The 20,618-nt window shown below is 35.8% G+C and overlaps 1 protein-coding gene and 1 pseudogene across 1 annotated transcript in view; one reads left to right on the top strand and one right to left on the bottom strand.

Moving 5' to 3' along the window:
* The first annotated feature begins 4,439 nt into the window (after positions 1-4,439).
* Positions 4,440-5,601, top strand: LOC148657143 (uncharacterized; annotated as a pseudogene).
* Positions 5,602-8,695: 3,094 nt separating this feature from the next.
* Positions 8,696-20,618, bottom strand: part of ghrhrb (growth hormone releasing hormone receptor b) — a 56,364-nt gene continuing 44,441 nt past the window's right edge. The window contains exons 9-13 of the mRNA XM_088643012.1: positions 14,578-14,644; positions 13,914-14,005; positions 12,422-12,551; positions 11,348-11,389; positions 8,696-10,825 (exon numbers count right to left, since the gene is read on the bottom strand). Coding sequence (XP_088499138.1) covers positions 10,646-10,825; positions 11,348-11,389; positions 12,422-12,551; positions 13,914-14,005; positions 14,578-14,644 — 511 coding nt within the window. The 3' untranslated portion in view covers positions 8,696-10,645. The remainder of the gene's footprint in view (positions 10,826-11,347; positions 11,390-12,421; positions 12,552-13,913; positions 14,006-14,577; positions 14,645-20,618) is intronic.

The raw sequence follows: 20,618 nt of genomic DNA, 5'->3' as shown, positions 1-20,618 counted from the left end.
CTATTTGCCTAAAAGGAGCCAAGTCCTAAACTCTGACTGTTTAAAATCTACGAATGTCACAGTTATTCAGGGTGTTCTGCAGAGTTTTGTGCTAGTACCTTTAATCAAACATTTATTGTCTCTTGGTTAGATTGCCTGTGTATTTTGGTTTTATTGTTATGCTAATGACATTCAGATTTATAGCAAAATAAATGAGATCTTACTGCTGCAGTTCCTGCTCTTCATGGCTGCCTAAGATCCAAATGTGACAGAAAATTTCTGAACTGTGATGATAAGAATCATGTTATATTTATTGACTGCTCACAATATCTATGCAAAGTTAGGAATTCCAATTGTCAAAATTGTTATTGTTAATGTAACTAAATGTGAACCCTTGACTGAAGTTAGTAACCCTCATGTTATTTGTGACCCTGTTTTATTTAAAGCTAATGTTAGAAACATCTTAAGAGAACAATTGTTTCACCTGATTTAAAACAGTCAATAAAAATACAATAAATAGATAATGTTCACTTAACAGCAGTTTTGGGAGGTGGTCAAATTCTATTGTTGCAATTCTGCTGCCTTTTGCCTAAGTGCTCCCTGGCTGAACACAGCACTGCACGCATCTTTTCTAGCACTTTATATTTCATTTTGTCACTGATGGAAATACTGTATTTCACAGTTAGTATTGCTGAGACCTTACCTTTATCGAATTTGTCTCCTGCAATCCAGGACTGGCGTCACTTTCTTACCTCTTCAACCTCAAATTCTCCATCGAAAATAAATGGGTCTGCTGTTGCCAAGCCATCAGCACTTGTCTTTCACCTCTTCTGGTGTCATCAGCCCTTCAAGCCCTTCAAACACCTGCAGCCAAATCATGTTAATTCTTCCCTTCTCTCCTAATTTTACCCACTTCACTCTCTCCTATCAATGTCCTATCTACTATATCATTATTTCATTTCAATTACTTCGTTCTCCACAAGACTTCCTCCACAACAAAGCATATCCAGATCTACCCAAACAATGTGCATTTCCTGCTCACTTTCTGTAAAATTGCAGCCAAACTCCTCACTCCTAGCTCAGTGTGTGAAATTTGTCAGTGGTTTGGTGATTCTTTTGGGGGGATGTCACAAAATCGATCTCTGACCAGTACTGTCATTTATTCAGCCAGACAAGTTAATGTACTACAACAGTACACTATCCCTTATTTTTGTCAGCCTTTTTGGCTCTTATTGGAATTTGACCAAACTCCTGAATAATGAGTAAACTTTCAAAAATTATCAGCTATTGTTTAGGCATATGTTTTAGAATAATTGCCTCTTATTTTCAGTTCTAAACATGGGATTCATGGAAAAAGAGTCATGGAGGTTACAACATTTTATTTCAATGCTTTATAATAAGCCTCATCTCTAACTATAAATGTGTGTCGTCTTTGGATAACCTTACAGGAAAGAATATCTCTGCTCTTTTTCTTAGGTAGACTTAGATGCTTTAACATACATTTCTTACATTTTTAGAAGAAAAGGTAGATGCTTAGAGTCTAGATGTGGGTGATAGAATAGGGCTTAGGAATTATGAAATAATGTTATGGTTTTCAGAACAACAGAAAATTTCCCTATCCCCATATTGTACTGTAGCCCTAAAATATCGTGTTCGTCTTAAACTACACTGTTTTAATACTTGACATACTCATTCTGTGAAAATGAAATTTATTTCTTTCAATAACATTTAGCGTAAATACCCCGTCTCCAAGAAATCACATAAAAATAAAAATTACAATATTTAATCCACCAAGGCTACAAAAATGTACCGTGAACACCCTGTGTTGCCATTCTACTGATATTAAATTAAGAAATTACATGGTATGTGACACAACTAACTGCATTAAACCTCAATGAACAAGGGATGTCCAAGCAAATGCCTGTAGATATCACTTGTTTGCTCTTAAATTAAAGAACAATTTATAATAAAAAAGATGAATCCATCAGAATTCTAATTGCAACAAGCATTATATAAAGAATGTATAATTTAGAAAACAGATTATTCTGATCCATCCAGGGTCACAGTCAGGAAAATCGAGTCACCCCTCTAGTGGAGACATGAGATATCTCCCTTTCATTGCTTGTATACAGTAGCAAATCATAATTTAGACCCAATAAAATAGCATCCCAATGCTTGCTGTATTGCCACATTACATACTGTACTTTATTCCCTACAAAAGAGTACATCCAAAATATTAAATTAAAATACAGTATAAGACATCATAATTATTTCAGGAAGAAGTGGGCTATGCTTGTTTGGTGTCAAAAGATTGGGCGAAACATGAGTAGTTCAGTATTATAACTATCAAACTTGTATGTATTACTCAAAAGAAGTTACTATATGAGTCTTCCCAAATTCTGAACATTTTATCCTGTCTCTCATGACAGAAGCAATAAAAATTCCTGAAGGAGAGATATGCAAGTCACAGATTTGAATTGGCCAACTAGAACCCTGACAGACAAAACACTGGAATGTCTTTGTCTGAGGCTTATAAATAGGGCAAGCCAAGAACCACACCTTGGAAGTTAGGACCAGGAAAGTGAAGCCCAGAAGGACCGGAAGTTAGTCCCGTGAACACTGGAAGGACTGGAAGTTAGGTCCGGGATGTGAAGTCCAGGAAGTTACGCTCAAGAGGACGGTACGTCAAGACCCAAGGAAGCCAGCATAGAAAGGAGAAGAAGTAGCAAAGAGCTCAACTGGACCAGGAAAGCAAAGTCTGATACGCTGGATATGCTCCAGTCTCTCCAGCCAGCAGCCCATCTACTTGCACTCCACAGCAATGCTGGATCAGCTCCAGAGCAGGGTCACAGCAGTCCTCACCTAACAAATCTCCACCGATCAGCATATAAGCAATGGGAACGTACTAAGCTCTCTCATTTGCAAACCTTTTAAAAGAATAGGTTGCATTCACCTCATGCTTGGGTTCAATGCTTGATAGCGTAAAATAGCTATCTTAATGAGAGTTTATTGTAACAATGCCTTTTGCCTGAAATTAGGATTTGAGCTTATTACAGTAATAGGGAGGATCTGACTGGCTTGAGAAGATAAAATTCAATCGTTGGTTTGCACGGGAAAGATATAGTACCACCATCTGCACTACAACAAAATGGTAAACAAACACAAATCTATTTTCAAGGAAGGCTTTGGGAAGTTAAAGGATTTAAAGCTAAAATACATGTTGTGTTGGGAGTAGCTCCAATATTCCATAAGTCCCGTTCAGTGACATAGGCAATAAAGATGGAACCTGTGGAAAAGGAATTAGACTGTCTGAAGACACACAGCATTATTTCACATACTGTACAGACAGGAGTGACTGGGCAGCACTTATTATCATCATTCCAAAACCAGACAAGACAGTGAGACTCTGGTCTGGTGACTATAAGGGCACAGTGAATCACTGTCCCTGGAGGGACATGTTTTTAGTAAATAAGGTTTATCCTTTGCAAACCAACAATTAAAACTGGATCAAGGGTCAGACATCTGTCTGAGTTTAAACACAGAGTATTTTACACTTTGCTTAAAAAATTAAAATGATGTGTCATGGTAGCTCTGTCAAGCTCAGTATTTCCCCCATCTTATATTAATTAGCTTATGTTTTTATTAGTTCCAAATATTTTAAATTAAATGTCATCTGTCAGGTCTTGAAGTTTGTCCTGAATTATTTCCTTTGTAGAGGCTACATTGTTGGTTAATCATCCCTGAATCTGGGTTGCTTCCTTAACCAAAATCTATATACTGTATAATTTATTAAAATACAATAAATGTGTTGAGTGCCAGCAGCCATATCACTCTGCAGCTCTCAACTGGCTACCCACTGAAGCTAAGCAGGTTTGGGCCTTGTCAGTACCAGGATGGGAAACCTGTGAAGCTATGGTTGCTGCTGGAAGTGGTGTTAGTGGGACCACAGGGGGCTTGTGTGGGTCCTAATGCTCCGGTATAGTTGTGTGGATACTATACTGTAGTGGGTGCCGTCTTTCGGATGAGACGTTAAACGGAGGTCCTGACTCTCAGTGGTCATTAAAGATCCCCAGGACCTTAGATCCTGTTGTAAGTTGCTTATCCACTGTGACCAAATGAACACACAGAGAGATCTGATCTCAGTAAAAGAAAATTTCCAGAACAATGCACCAGCTCTGTAGAACTGAACACACATTCTACTTGTTTCAAATTGTTTCAACTCAACTTGCAATTCAGGTTGACTAATGTTGCAAAACACTTCACACAATCCTCAATGTATAAGCACAATAGTTATTGTAAGAACATCTGGGCCATTACTACTAAAATGTGAATCACCTGGTAACACTCAAAGTGACAATGAACTACAACAGTCTTCACCTGAACAAACACAATCAGTCAACTTCATTTTCACTCAGTTCTCCAATATAAAAAGGTTGCACAAGTGGTCAGTACAGAAAACAATGGAGCAACAAAGAGCACATAGACCAAGAGGTAGGGAAAGAAATAGAGGAAGAAGAAGACAAATTTCAAATGAAATAAGAGCCATTGTAATTGATAATGTAATCAACCATGGAATTAGTATGCAGGAAGCAGAATGTACAGTAGAGTGCAACCCAATCTGAGCTGGTTCACTGTAACTGGAATCATCTGAACCTTTAGGACTGAGAACAGGTGAATGGGTAAAAGTAACTTATATTTAGAAACTATATTTGGCTCTCATAGCAGCAAGATGACAGCATTTGTGAGCATGACTTAGCATAGTTTGTATGCAGAATTCAGAGAAGACCAGCGGCTGGTGGCAAATACTGCCCTATGACTCAAAGATATCCAATGCCATACACTAGAGGACAATGGAATGTTTCACAACATAGACAATATGTACATATCCACCATCGATCGCGTGCTGAGAAGGCACAGGATGTCTATGAAGCAAATATACAGTATACCGTGTGCCAATTGAGAGAAACAGTGATTGTGTGAAAGAGATGTGCTACTTATACGTGCAGGTAAGCTATGACTCCTCCATAAAGTAGTACAGTAGTGTACACTTGTCTTGCACAAAGTTGTAGGGCAGTAGTGTTACAGTATACAGTACTGTAAGAAAAATGCACAATATCTTCATCACTGTAGCTATACGATTATGTCTTTAATCAGAGAATCTTGGAGCTCGAAGCTAATGCTGCCCCAAATGAGTTAATCTATGTTGATGAGGCAGGATTCAATCTGTCTACAAGGCAAAGATGGGGGAGAAACATCAGAGGACAGAGAGCAAAGGTGGAGGTCCCAGGCAAAAAGGGTGGGAACGTCAACCTTTGTGCTACAATCAGTCACCAAGGGGTTGTCCTTTGGCATGCAACTCTTGGGCCTTACAACTCAACACATCTGCTGGCATTCCTTGATGCACTGCATGACCGATTGTTCCAACTCAGGGCTGCAGACAACACTTACATGTATTTTGTCATTTGGGACAATGTAAGCTTGTCCACCGTGTCCACCAATTGAGGAATGTTTTTTCTGCATGGCGATGGAAGGTTCATGACCGCAAGCCTTATGAACAAGTCAGTCTACTCCAGGCAATGGAAGAGACCTGTGGTGATAGTGCAGATGCTTGACAAGCATGGATTTGTCATGCTAGGAGATTTTTTTTTCCTGCTGCTTGGCCAGGGAAAACATCAACTGTAATGTAGATGAAAAAGACAGACAGGACAGTTTCTGAATGCAGCATTTTTTTTGCTTTCATACAGTAGTTGTTTGGCAGTTTACTGTGTTTTTCTTCATTTACAGAAAGAATGTATTTTACTGTAATTTGTGTAAAAATGAACCATCTGAACATTCATTACAGTGAGTTTTTTTCAAATGATTTTGTTCAATTTATTGCGTTCCTACATGCATTTCCCCTTTTTGACCAGAGAATTTACTTTTTTGACACACTGTGTTTTATTGGTGCTTTGTGAGAGTTAAACATATGAGATTAGTGTGTGTGGAATTCAAACCTGATAGTTTGGTTTTGAGAGCTTTGTATGTCGTTTTTCAGCCATTATGTTTTTTCCCTGTGTGTGTTAGATTTTGCAGATGTGGTATTTTCCTAACACCTAACACTTGGATTGTGCTCCCCATATAGGACCAGAGCTTCACATGTGTTGGTTGCAGCATGTATTTTGAAAGCTTTTCCTTACATATGCATTCTGGCACCAGTGATACAGATGTCCCCATATCAAGTTGCATGATCACAGTCCTACCTGCCAGTTGCATTTGGAGTTAAATTCCATCATTCGTGTCCTGAGCAGCATAGTCCTGGACAACGTCAAATGTTTAATCTTGTTGATCTTCTTCTGTGACATCTGTGATATATTGTACTCGATTAGTGCTGACTATTGATGGTTGTGCAGCTGTTGACGAGTATGAGGCCAACCTATGTGGTCTCTGCCAATTTGCTTACCTTTCTGATTGGGTGCCAGTCTGTGTACCTCCCTTTTAGAATGTTCAAAATATTTAGCTGTCTCCTGGATGTCTTTCAGAGCGAGGTATCAGCATGTGCAATATTGCATACTGATTTGAAAGTCAAATCTTTCTCTGACAACAGACATTTTTGATAACTTTCTCCACAGAGTCTGCAGAAACTTTGGTCTTGGAGTGCAACACCCAAAACTATATAAACTCCAGCATATCTGCCTGGTGCTTCAGAGCCATGATACACTGTGTTAGGACTTGCCCATGTCTATAATGAAACTTGAACCTTCCTGCTATAAGATTGAGTGAGCTCTGTATAATCTGTATCCACTAATTTTCATGATGCAATGAGGCTTTTCAGAAGTCTGTATTCCATTCCAAATAAGATTCAAAATCTTTTCTTTGACATGTCAAACTGTGACACTTGGCCAATTGTTATCACACCCGAAACTTTAGTTAATATTGTGTATTTAAAAAAGAATTGTACTCATTCTTCCATCATCAGGGTGCTTCCCATCTTTGACAATACTCCACTCATACAATCTCCATTGCTACTGTTATAATCTCAGATGGGGGTATATTTTATCACGCACACGTGGACTCTGATTTACTACATCTGTTTAAATTTTGTTGATTTTATTTTTTTTCTCTTTCTTTCTTACATTGGGTATATGTGAGAAAACCAAGAACACATAATCGTGATATGCACATTTCTTCCCTTACTGCATCTTACACTATGTATTAACTTACTGCACTATGCTACACTGTTCATCTAAAACATGTTTGTAAGTGCAACCCCTTTGAACAAGTGAAAAAGTGCACAACCCCCAAAAAACATATTACCACATCAAATAAAAAATAAAACAATAATGGATAAAACTACTTACTCAATGAGATGGTTGCACTTGCATAGAGGCAGAGAGGACTTCTAGATGGGGATTTCTGGGGCTGAGGTAAAGACAGAAATCATCTTTGACCCTGAGAGGGGCTCTGTATTTCTTCTTCATGTAAGTTAGAGCTGAAAAGCCTGATTCATAAAGATAGGTTGATGCGAATGGGAGATTTTTTTTTCAAGGCCATGTTGCTCTGTCCTTGGTATTTATCATGCACAGAGATCTAAAATTGAGCCAGAGGCCTCTCTGTGAACATCTGCTTCAGAGCCAAGTTACCTGTGAAATCAATCAATGATGCCTGAAATCAACGATTCTTCTATAAATTTTAGTGATAAATTAGCTCTTAATTGTATTATCTGTCTCTGAATATTGATTTCTGACCCATCTATCTGCATTAAAGATCACCATGTTTTTGGGCAAATACTCACAAGACTGACGTTTCAGTCCTTCCAAATGAGCTCTGCTAACTGTCTTTAAATCAGCTTTTCAAACACCGTTCCTGCAAAAAACCTCCTCCAGTAATGGGAAGGCTTCAAGGTTTTCTTTGACAACACTCATTTGCCATAACGCAAGTCTTCTGACCCACCACTCAATTTTGTCAGAAAGATTGTGAAAGCATAGTGGTTTTTTTTCCTTGAAGTGCCGCATTCAGTTCATTCAGTTGGCTGAAAATGTCTGCAAAAGGGCAAACCATTTCACAGCTGAAAAGTTATTTGCCACATCAGTGGTCTCATCCAGTTGAAGGGAAAAAATAAACACATGATTTATTTTGGAAATAACTTGCTCAAGCACCTCATTTGTGTGTTTCATCACAGTTTCGTTTGACAATGGTATCATAGCCAGTTGGTCTGCTACACTTTTCCAAAACATAATTGAAACAGTTTCTTTTCACATGGTAAGAAAAAAGTCTGACTTACTGTGTGTACTTTCCCAGTTTTGGCAATCCAATGTGAGATAACAATAATTGCCTTCTTATTTAAGCCTTCTCATGATGGCTTTCTGTATGGTAGACTTCTGGTCTCATAGCTCCTGTAGCTTTCTCTCAAAACAATTCTAGTGGCTTTGTTTGCAGAGAACTGTACCTCGTTCAACAGCTTATGACTCCCCCTTGCCAAAACTTTGCCACATGCAACACCCTGTGATTAAGGTTCCATTCCTCCCTCACGTGTGAAAAAATATTTCAAATACCTGGAGTCATATGTCCTACATTTTGTCTTTTTTCTTTTGTCTGTCTCTGCAGCTTTATGCTTTGTTTAGCTCTCCCAACAGTTAGAATCCACTCCATGTTTTTTTTAGCTTTTTACCCAGTAACAACTCATTCATTGCAACTTGAAAATGCAAAGGTATGTTGCAATAAAATAGCCACGGGGTGGTGCTGTTTTTCACAATTATTTTTATTGCACCTTTTTCAAAATAAACTGTAGTATTACGGTGTATAATTACTTATTTTAATACAGTATTCATGCAACCCCCATGTTAAGAAACGCTGGTTAAAAAGAACTTAACTATTTCTCATTGAATTTGCACATTCAACACTGGTCAACCTTTGTCAGACACCATTTTATCATGCCCAAACATGTATCTCAATCATTCCCACTGAAGATACTGAAATCCCACGAACAGTGAATGGCCCGAATACCTGGTCATTGTAGCTAATTCTATGTGTGGTTAGTTAAGTTTTCTTCAGAGGTAGTTTGATCTCCATTTGCATTATAGCTTCTCAAGTTTACCTGCTGCTGTTAGGCAGTTTCAGTATTTGAAATCAATATTTTCTTTATAAGAAGCTCATCTCCATAATTTCATTCTATGATAAACCTACCTTATGTAAAACATAGGGCAATATCCTGTACAATGGGTTGCTTCAAGGTACAAGAATGTTCAACTTACTATCAAATAGTATATCTACAAAAGCATTCAATTACTTTTCTAAAGGCCTTCTGAGGTAACCACATAATATCTGAACTAACTCTATTTTCTGTTCAAGTTGTGTGGGCAACAACTACCTCTGGTAGCTGAAATGCTCTAGCTCTTTAGTTCTCCATGCTCTTTATAATGCCCTGTCTCTCTTCAGATAAGAGGTTTTTGAGGATTCAGACTTTTCTCCTGTACATACTGTATATAGAAATTTCCAAACTAGCTGAACTATGAACCACAACACCCTGCTTACATGTCAAAGCATCAATTATCAGTATTTTGAGATATATATATATTCTTTTTACCTAGTTTTAACTTATTACGCAGATAAAAATGATCACACCTCATTATACAACCACATTCACTGTCCAAAAATAATAAGGAAAATCAGTGAGCAAAACTGCAAAAAGAAAAAAAAAACTATTGATAACTTAATCCAAAATCACATAGCTCACATTTTGCTATAACTTAAATAATGTTGTCAAATATGCTCAACTTAAATACCAAAGTTTCATTAATCCATTTTATGCAAGATACAGTAGGGTCTCAGGGGAGCTGAAGACTATTCAGGCAAGCAACAGGAACAAGGCAGGACACCAGTCCATCCCAGAGCACAAGCAGACAAACATGCACACACTCACACCAAGGCCAATTTTCCCAGAAACCATTAGCATACTAGCATGTCTTTGGAGTGTGGGAGGAAACCAGAACACTTGAGGGAAAACGTGGACAAAAACAGGGTCAACATACAAACTCCAGACAGAAAGCACCCCAGGTCCAGAGTTAAACCCAGGTTCCCAGCACTGTGAGGCAGCAATTCTATTGTGCCACCATGCTGCCCCTGCCAAAGTTAATCTTTCAAAATGTTGCATATTGCAATATTAGGGAAATGCAGCAATATTATTACTGTACATAATTTAAGGACTCTGTATTAATGATTGCTAAATCTTTTGATGTGTTGATACATTATGAACAGCATTTTCTAAAATATAATTTTGTAGTAAAACGTACATTAAAATACAATTTACAGTCTAGTGCTCCAGATACTTGTTTGATTTTCAACATTAGAAAATAAAGTACATATTTTATTTACAGACAGTAATATATTAATAAGCACATTGTTTTTTAAAGGAAACTAAAATACTCATCATACTACATACTCTTGCTTCATACTCATTATGTGGCAATCAAAACTATAATTATTCTATGAAGTGTATAGGAACCTTCTTCTCATAAATGTGCAATGAAATCCATTAATAAAGTAACATTAAACTTGGAATAGAAACGACTATAGATATCACAAACATGGGCTACAATAACCAAAATAAACCATTTCACACTCCATTTTCCTAGTACATAATAATTGCAAATAATTATATTAAAATTTAAGTAACCAGCAGACAAAATAATTAAACAGAAGAAATACTGTTCTGGTACTCAGAAGGTTTTCTTTTAGGGCTAGGTTTTTCTAAAACAGTGAGCTGAGTTACAGTGCTGCTCTCTGTGAACAAAGTTTTACGTTTCTGTGTAAAAGTTGAATAACCTTGGTTGTGCCACTTAGCAAGTCGCTTCTTCATTTCCGCCTGAACCTACAACAGAGCATAGCGTTAAGACTATGCTGTACGTTGTAAAAAAACATCTCTGAATTAATACTGTATATGTTTATCACTTTAATTTTTATCCTAAAAACATTTTAAAGCCTTTGCTAGTCCTGGAAGACAAGTCTGTCACATCATTTTGAGATATTGTACTGTGTTAAAAATAACTAGACAGTAATTCTGTGCAAATTCATTATTATTGAAATGTTCCTAATCTTAATATTAATTTTATTAGGGATGTACAGTGGTTGAGGTATCTGGCAAGGCACAGGAGTCAGGACGTCTTTAATATTTTCTTGGCCATTCAGAATAGTTGTTGAATCAATAAACTCTGTGCTCTAGTCTTAAACTTCTGATTTAGAATCTTGCATTCAAAATGTCATGACTGTATTGCTGCTAGACATGCAAACTCTGTTTATTATTTATTAAAAGAATGTATCAAAATAAAAACAATATTCAACATGAATAATTATAGAAAATAATATTTATGGAAAATATTCAATTAGTACATACCTCTCCATTCAGGAAACAGTAGAGTAAAGCCACAACAAAGCCCTAAAAAGGAAGTGAATCTATGACATTGTTCAAGCTCCAAAACGTACGGTGGTAATAAGAGAACACAAAGATCTTGATAGAAGATATCAAATGCCTCAGTTATGTGTTTCAAAGGTGTCCACTGGAAGTATTTTGAACAGAAGCTCTATTGCAGACATGGAGGCTCAACATCTTGGACAACTGTTTAGTAACCAATCTGGATATATATATATGTAAATGTGCATTTTGTGATATAATGTATACTGTTCACGCAAAACAAATGTATATACAAAACCATAAATACATCAGGACATCAATTATGCTTGCTGATTAAGGAGGAATTCAAACTGATTCAACTGATCTTACAGTATATTAAAAAATTGCATACAACTTAATATACTGTATATAATTTTGCCAAAACATGAGGACATAAAATAAAACTCAAATTACAAAATATGAATATATAGTTCATATACAATTCTAAATCAGAACTAGATTATCTATGCCACAGTAAATATACTTACAAAAAGAACTCACCTGATACATGATAAAGCAACAGAAAATAAGTATGGTTTTATAAAGCATACCTGTATATGATTACTGTTGCAAATAACTGACTTATCTGTTGAAGACCAGGAGACTAATCTAAATAGTAATACAGTAGCTATTCTACATTTGTATTGACACATTTACATTAAACATTAGGACAAAACAATGTGACTGTAAAAATATTAATTATGCTCCGATATTAAATTTAAAAAGAGTTATTTCTGTTCATTATGAATTTGTAGGAGAACCTCTGAGATGGTAGAAATCCATTTGTAATATTTTTCTGTAAATTAAAGGAAATATGTCTGGTGCCAACTGGTTACATTCTTGTAAATTGCAATGGGGACTTTCAGAGTTTTTAAAGCTAAGACACATTGGTTTTGTTTTATGCCCCCAAATTAAAAGGAAAGAGATGACATCAAACAAAAAGGCAGCTAACTTTAGTCATACACATAGTAATGTGTCAGTTTTTGTGTTACCAAACACAAATGGAAAATGACATACCTGAAAAGAGCCTAATCCCAGCTCTATGTAAAGCCTTGCGTATATTCCAGTATTTTCAGGGAAGAATGCAAAGACTGTGTAGTGAACTCCAAACAGTGGAATAAGAAATAAGGTTGATTTTGCAAGCCTCCTAAAAAGAGAAAAAAATATATACATCAGTATATAAAATATTAACAAACACAGGAATCATATTAACAAAAGCATATTGTATGTTATACTGCATCATTATTGCTCCATTAAACCAAATAAAGCACAATCTAACCACAACCCTGGAGTTTTTATTCTCTTTTTTTTCTGCTGTACTGTATATGTGTAACCCACAGCCCAAGGTGTATAAAGATATTTAATTTGAGACACACATACTGTAGGCTTCAGGAAAGAAAGTGCTATCTTAAATTACAGTATTAAATTAATATTTAGGCTTCTTATGCAGTGACATTGAATAGTCAGAAATAAATGCCAGGCTTTATTTTTTGGAACAAACCTGTCATATTGCATTGTATAGAAATATGGATCCAAGTGCTTTAACTGAATGTGAGAAAACAGCTATCATAACTGAAAGTATAACAAGAAAAACAATAAAAAATAAAAAATTGTATCTCAGATCACCAGTGCAACAATTAATCAAGCTGAAACAAGATTTTAACTAATACAATTATATTTTTAAATCAGGATCAGTGTTTCTTTCTGTCACTTTGTATATTTTTGTTTGTAATGTCACAGCAACATTTAGAAAATACTAGTCTAGTACTAAAAATACAAATACAAAGATTGGGTTACATAGTAAAACAGCACTTATTCCTCGATTGCAAGTAATTGGTTCTTATTTTGTTATTTTTATGTGTCTTTAACTTTAGTTGTCAAATAAAACTTGCAGTAATTAAAAACCTAAATTGGGCTTTTAACACATCCATGTATATTGTGATAAATTAACAGTGTTCAACTATTTTTAGGAAGATTTTTCATTTGAAATCAAAAGCCATTTTGCCCAGTAGGCTTCAGATACAGTAACTGTTGCTTAACAAGGCAAGGTTATGTTAATGTTTCTGATGTATAAAGAATTCAGAAACTGTAATATCAGTTTTGATAATCCTGTGAAGAATACTAAACAACAATAAACATGCATGAAAAATTACACAATTAAAAATGTTATTCTGAAAAGTTTTTATTTTATTGCTCTTTCTGTTTAGTTAAAATATCATAGTTAACCCATAACTTGAATAGTCAAAGGCAACAACATTAGCTTTAAACAAATACAACTAAGGGCAGAAAAGTGGCAATGGTAAAGACATGCTGTAGATGAATTGGATTCTTGGAAAATTGCTCCTGCAAGTTTGTGTGTCTAGCTATAGACTGGCATCCTATCCAAAGTGTATCCTACCTTGTGCCCAATGCTTCCCAGAAAGGCTCTGTGCCACTGTGACCCTAAATTTGATGAGCAGTTTTTGAATGTGGTGTGATGCATTCAACTAAAACATCTTTTATAACTTACATAAAATGGCTAGTGTCATTTCCTCCCACAGCTGGCACCTTTATCTTTTGCACCAGAATCCGTATCACGTTGATGAATATGACAAAGTTCACCTTCATAAAAATAAATAGATTAAGAAAAATAACTATTAGTAATAATAATAATAATAATAATAATAATAATAATAATAATAATAATAATAATAATAATAATAAACTATTGTACAAATCTGTCCAAAATAATCAGTCCACAATTTGTCCAGAAGACACTATCTTAAATTGATTCAAACATTAAAATATGCCCAAAGGTATAATTATTATTATTTCAGTATTACGTAGGTGGCTGCATCAGCATGCTAGGCTGCAAAGGAACAGGTAAAGTTTTATTCCATGCTGAAAGGAAAAGAAAAGATACAAAACGTTTTAGCTATGGAACTTCTTTTCCTTTCTGTATAGAATAAACATTTACACGTACCTTTACAACAGTATATTATGTCAAATGCTGTGTATGTCAAATACTGTACTGTAAAGCAAATCCAATAACAGCAAAACTAAACCATTTATGTTCCTTCTTCTAGCACAAAAGCCAGCAAGTCTTACTGTATGCCCATTACTTTTCATATATATAAAATATACTTAATGTGTAAATCTGTTTTTTTTGTAGTACCGATACTGTATATACTCACTAACACTGACACCAATATTGGTCCTTTGATAATCCACCAAACCGCATTATCATTATCATCCCAGCACCTAAAAAAAATGGAAATATGTTTTTCCATTGCTAGAAGCAATGTCACCCTTTCAGTGTGATGTTCATAGGATTCCACAAGTTTATTCAACTATTATTAAAGTCACTATTACTGTTCTCCAGAATTATAATTATAAAGAGAAAGTGTCAAACAAACTGATACACAAATTTAAAGAAACTGGTGCGAACTGGTGTTTATTCCTTATAGAATAAATATTTCTTAGTAAATTTACAAACTGTTGTAAAATGTATACAAATATTTTGTTTATTTAATAAGTACATGAGTAATCAGTAAGTGTATCTTAAATGTCTTTGTTTCTCCTTACAGGGGTTCTTCCTTGGTTGTTTCTGGTGTCTTGGTTTCCACTCTAGGACACTGTGTGCCTAATAATGATTTATTCTTATGTCTTGTGTTCTTCCTATTGGCATTCAGTTTCTTTTGCTTTCACAATGTACTGTAGCAATTTGTGACAAATTACATTTATTCCCTTTTCCTGTTATTTCATGTCTAGCCCCTTTTTTCCAGGGCAAAGTACAAATTATCCCTTAGCAGTGAGGTCAAGATAAAATTTTGTGAAGTCCCAGCAAAAGAAAAACCTGCATCCCAGTACAGATGAAAACACAGCATGACTATTTAAAAATATTAAAAAAACAAGAAGTTAGGGTTTTATACAGGCTAATACAAAGACTACCCCGTACCACACGCAATTACCCACAGTGCACCGCAGTGTGCCACAGTACGTGATTCGGCTGGCCAAAATGACCGACAGAGGCACTCGTGATGCATTGGTTGATGCATTGGTTGTGAGAATAATTTAATCTCTTTACTGGGCATGTTTTAATCTGCTTAGTATTGAATATTTATATGGAATTTTACAACTAAAGGGAAATTTTAGTAGCTTAGCATAAAAAGAAGAGGAGCATAACGCATTTGAAGGTCATAAACGATATTAATTTAGGAACATAAAACATATTATGTAAACTGTATATGGATGGTTTTGGTAGTTTAAATAAAAATACAGATGCAGCCATTCAAAATGCGTGGGCGATACCGCATTATTTTGGGGTGCGCTTTACGTGGTCTACCGCGAGTTACCGTAAATTCTCCTATAATACCGCAATTAAAATAATAGTATCCGGAATTTCCGCAAGGTGGAGCTAATAAAGCTCAACCTCTCATGTTTGAGCTGTGGCCATCAAAGTCTTTAACGAAGATATTACTAAAAGTATTAATAATGAATGACCTTGGACAAGCTGTAAACAAAGTATTGCCCTGGTCCACATTCTTTTTTTCATTGACCGTCTTTGTAAAAGTAACACCACAACATTTCGCAATCACGCATTTGTTTCCAATCATGCAAAGTACAGTAATTTTTGAGAATCGATTCACCATGCCTTTCACATGCTCATAAAAGAGATTGATTTAGGAACATAAACATATTACCGTATGCAAACTGTACTGTATACAGTATGTATATGTATATTTAATGTCTTAACTGTGCCCGTTTAAGTATTGAATATTTATATGGAATTTTACCACTGAAGGGAAATCTTAGTAGCTGAGCATAAAAAGAATAGGAGCATACTGTAACGCGTGTGAAGGCCATAAACTATATTAATTTTGGAACTTGGAATTTTTGAAACATACAGTATATGGCTGGTCTCGGTACTTTAAAGAAAACATACACACCAGTATTCCATTTCTCCCTAAACATTTTAAGCATCGAAGTCTTTAACTAATGTGATACCGGAGTCAACAAGCATACTTTTAGAATTTGATTAAAAGGGAATATAATATGGAATCGCGTATCTAAAGAAATTAATAATGATATAATTATATTCATGTACCGCAACACAAGAATAGTACACGCTGTACATTGTCTGTTGATAATGTTTCTGTAGTGCTTTTTCAGCACTCTGCATGTGACCTTGCCGGTGGTGCTGTGGGTTAGGTTCCTGACTCCCACCTCACACGGTCTGTGATCGAATCCCACTGGAGCAATGAATTCTTTTTAACAAACATTTCTTTGAAAAAATGAAACGTTTCCTGAGTCAGAGATTAATTAAAACCTCGCACCAAACAAATTTATATTTCTAAATATCACAACATGATCGAATTTAAGTCATTTTAATAACAATGAATAGTCACCTAGGCGTTACAATATAAACATTTATATTGATTTAAATCACGTTTAAATCGCCTTTATTTAAAACCCATAAAGCTGATACTGTTTAGACTTTTAATTATTAAAACTGTATTACAGCAGCACAATGCACAATGCAACGTAAATCGCTATCTTTGTCTTCTGTGTAATAATGTTCACCTCTCTGTCCAGCAAATTAACAATAGTAATAATAATGAACTTTATTGTATATGGCGCCTTTAAAGGTGGCTCCTCAAAGCGCTTTACAGGTTAAAAACAATAACAACAATACTGTTAGCCTGGGCAAACGATTTTTTTTTTAAATAAATACAAAATGAGATATAATGATGTGTTCTGGCTTAGACATTAACGAAGAGCATAACACGTGGGTGGCGTAGAGGTCAGCTCTGGCTTTCCCATCTACTGTATACACTGCAAGTACAACCCCCCTCTCTGCGGGAGTGCTGGCTGTGACGAATTAAACCGGTTTCACAGGTATTTTCAAAGTAGAAGGGGGCGAGATTTCCAGCGTATGACACCCCCCTCAAAAACCCAGTAAGTACAGTACTTACTAGTTAAGAAAGCTAGGCTCCTCAATGAAATCGCTTTAACATGCTAATGCGTTGGTGTAACAGTCCGGGCGTGGCAAGCTTCTAATGTCAACCCGACTACGGCGAAAGGAACCCTTCTTTCATTGGAAGACAATGAACGTATTTTAGCCCTGATAGAATTAATAGCAAACATGGTTTACATAAAATACATTTTTCCAAGAAAGTTTAGCCTTTGTCACTAATGAAACCACTAAATAAAGACATAAATATAGAAATCTTAAGATTTTTAAAATACATGACTTTGCTAAAATTTATATGAAAATAAAAACGATTACAAACGCCCAGGGGAGAGAGAGAACAGGGGAGGGATGTTGGTTTTGCATAAGGGATGGGGCTATGGAAATGAGGTCTGTTTGGGAATGTTGAGTTGCATGTTCTGGCTGTTTGTGAATTATCGTTGTTGAGTATGGAGTGTTGAGGTATTGATTTTGTGTAATGCTTTATGTTGAAAATTGAGGTGGATTTGTTTATGATAAAGAGGATAAACTGGGATGGGAGGCTCAGATTTCAACTATAGATCGTATTATTAATAACCATAATAACAACCAACCAACAAAAACAAAAATATAAACATAATACCAACCAAAAACATAGATAACAACCACAATACAAAATCAAATATATCAAACCATTATACTCTCGCAAATTCCTCCAATTATCATAATCCTCTTCCTGGTACAGTACTGTATGTATAGCAAACCAGCACGTCTTTTTTTCCAATCAGAGGGGTGTCAGATGGTGTCAGCCAATCACCATTCTGAAGCCCTACCATAATCTCTGGTATGGGGAGACCCCAGAATTCTGTCCCATAGTTTAGACAGATGATAGATACTTTTATTGATCCCGTGAGGGAAATAAAGTAAATCATTTTCATTTTGGAAATTATTAAACGCTCGGTTAAAAGCAAAGGAGATTGTCTGTTATAGTGGACATAAAAACAAGAGTTCGCTTGCATTATATCCTAGAAGACACAGACCGGCGCCAGACCGGGAGAATGCCCGCAGCGTAAAAGAAAATGCCTGATGAACTAGGGATTGGACAGTTTCCAAGTGCTTGTACAATCGATGAAAATGTTCAAATAAATGTGCAAAAGAAATAAACAAAATAATCATTTATTTCTTTATCATATTGGCTAGCTCTCTTTGCCTCTCTTTGCTAGTTATTGGCTGTGTTTCTGCGTTGGGTAGCAACGGGTGACTGTTCTCAGGCGGAAGATGTAAACAGCTTAATTTTCGTGTTAAATAATTTTTTTAAATTAAAATTCATTCTATACAGCAATCGCATATTTGGGTACCGTCTCATAAAACTTTCATGCTTAAAATGTTTAGGGAGAAATGGAAGACTGGTGTGTATTTTTTCTTTAAACTATCAAGACCAGCCATACACAGTACAGTTTATGTACATACAGTACAGTTTATGTTCCTAAATTAATATCGTTTATGACCTTCAGATGCGTTATGCTCCTCTTCTTTTTATGCTCAGCTACTAAAATTTCCCTGTAGTGGTAAAATTCCATATAAATATTCAAAACTAAGCGGATTAAAATGTGCACAGTAAAGACATTAAAAGATTAAATCTTTTCACTACCAACCAATGCACCACGAGTGCCCCTGTCGGTCATTTTGGCCAGCCAATCACTTACCACGGTGCCCTGAGGTGGCTTGTGGGTAGGTTACTGTACCGCGGGTTTGTGCCGCGCATTTTGAATGGCTGCATCTTTGATATACGCTAAAACCAACCAAAAAGATAGCCATTCTGAAGTGTGCTTTGGTGTCAAATACTGAAAGAAACATTTCTTTAGTTACTTTACTGAGACCATCTGGGAAATTGAAAGCTCCGCCAATTGCCTTTATGTTGATACTGCAAAAAAACAGGATGAAAACTGGAAGAAATCCATGAAGCTAATATGACTAAAGTTCTGAGAATAAAAATGTTGACACTATATATCATTATCTTCCTCTATATATATTTACAGTATAGAGAAATTTGGTCAAACCCTAATTAAGGTGGAGAAGAGGAGTGATTTGAAAAGTGAGTTTTATTGTGATACAACGGGCTGAGAAGAATGACAACTTGTTCATAAGGATGGGGCTGTTGGGATCCCCCTTCCCTTTTAATGAAGGATGAGCTACTACAAGGCAGAAGACAGGGTGGGGGGAAGGATGTGAAAATTAATTTCAGAAGCACAAAAGCAAGAAGTGTAATATTTATAAATTGGCAAGAAGTAGACATGATTAGGTTTTGACTTCCACCAAACTTTTGACCAAAATGACATTCCATTAGTTTCGTCAATCTACAATTTAGGATTTGAAAAGATGAGAACCAAATAGTGAGCTTGTTGTTTTGGTGGTAACTCACCTAGCTGAGTAGAATGACAACTGTCAGAATGCAGCAGAGAAATGTGAGAGATTCCATGATGCTGATGCAGAATATTTGAGCTCAAATAATGAAAGTAATAAAAATCAAATCTGAATGAGAATACAGTTAGTTAACATATAAGATTGAAATTAAAATTCAGAAGAAAATGTAAATAAATTCCTACAATGACCAGAGAGAGATTTGGGGGACACTGCTTGAGAGAATCGTGTTTGAGTGAGGGTGAAGAACCAATAAGAACCTTGTTGAAGCAGAATCCTAATTATGGAAGATGGTACTGTAAGCTTGTTTAAAGAGATTAGGATTGGATTTAATGCAAAACTTTGTAAGGAGCATGGAAGAATGTTGTACAAATCCAGCCTAAAGACTGGAAAGCTTTCAGTACTGAGGCCAGCTTAGTGATTCAAGGAAGTAATACAGAAGCCAACAACAAGTCACCCACTGTTGATTTGTGAAAGCATAGTGGATAGTAAAGGATAGCTACATGAGTTGGTTATTTATGGCTCTAAATGGAACCCCAAAGAATGGCAACAATGATAAGATGATAATTATTATGAGCCCAGGCTGCCACAAAACTATTTTCACCTCTAAAGGCACTGCTGCTGCAAAGGGAGCTCAAAGGGACAGATTTGAAGAAGTGATCACTGTTTTGAAATTCTTTTTCTGTCTATACATCATGCATGTGGAAGCAGTAAGAAATAAGGCTACAAAACACACACAATATATTAATATAACTATAACATCATGTTTGTGAAACTGTTTCTGTGAAAGAAAAAGTATAAACATGGAAGACCATATTTTCAAGACACTTTGCTTAAAGGCACAAACATGTTCTCTTCAATAAT

Source organism: Lepisosteus platostomus, chromosome 8 (genome assembly GCF_059453375.1).
Source record: "Lepisosteus platostomus isolate fLepPlt1 chromosome 8, fLepPlt1.hap1, whole genome shotgun sequence".
NCBI classification, from domain to species: domain Eukaryota; kingdom Metazoa; phylum Chordata; class Actinopteri; order Semionotiformes; family Lepisosteidae; genus Lepisosteus; species Lepisosteus platostomus.
Note: the sequence above shows the minus strand (reverse complement) of the source record. Positions and strands in the feature narration are given on the sequence as shown.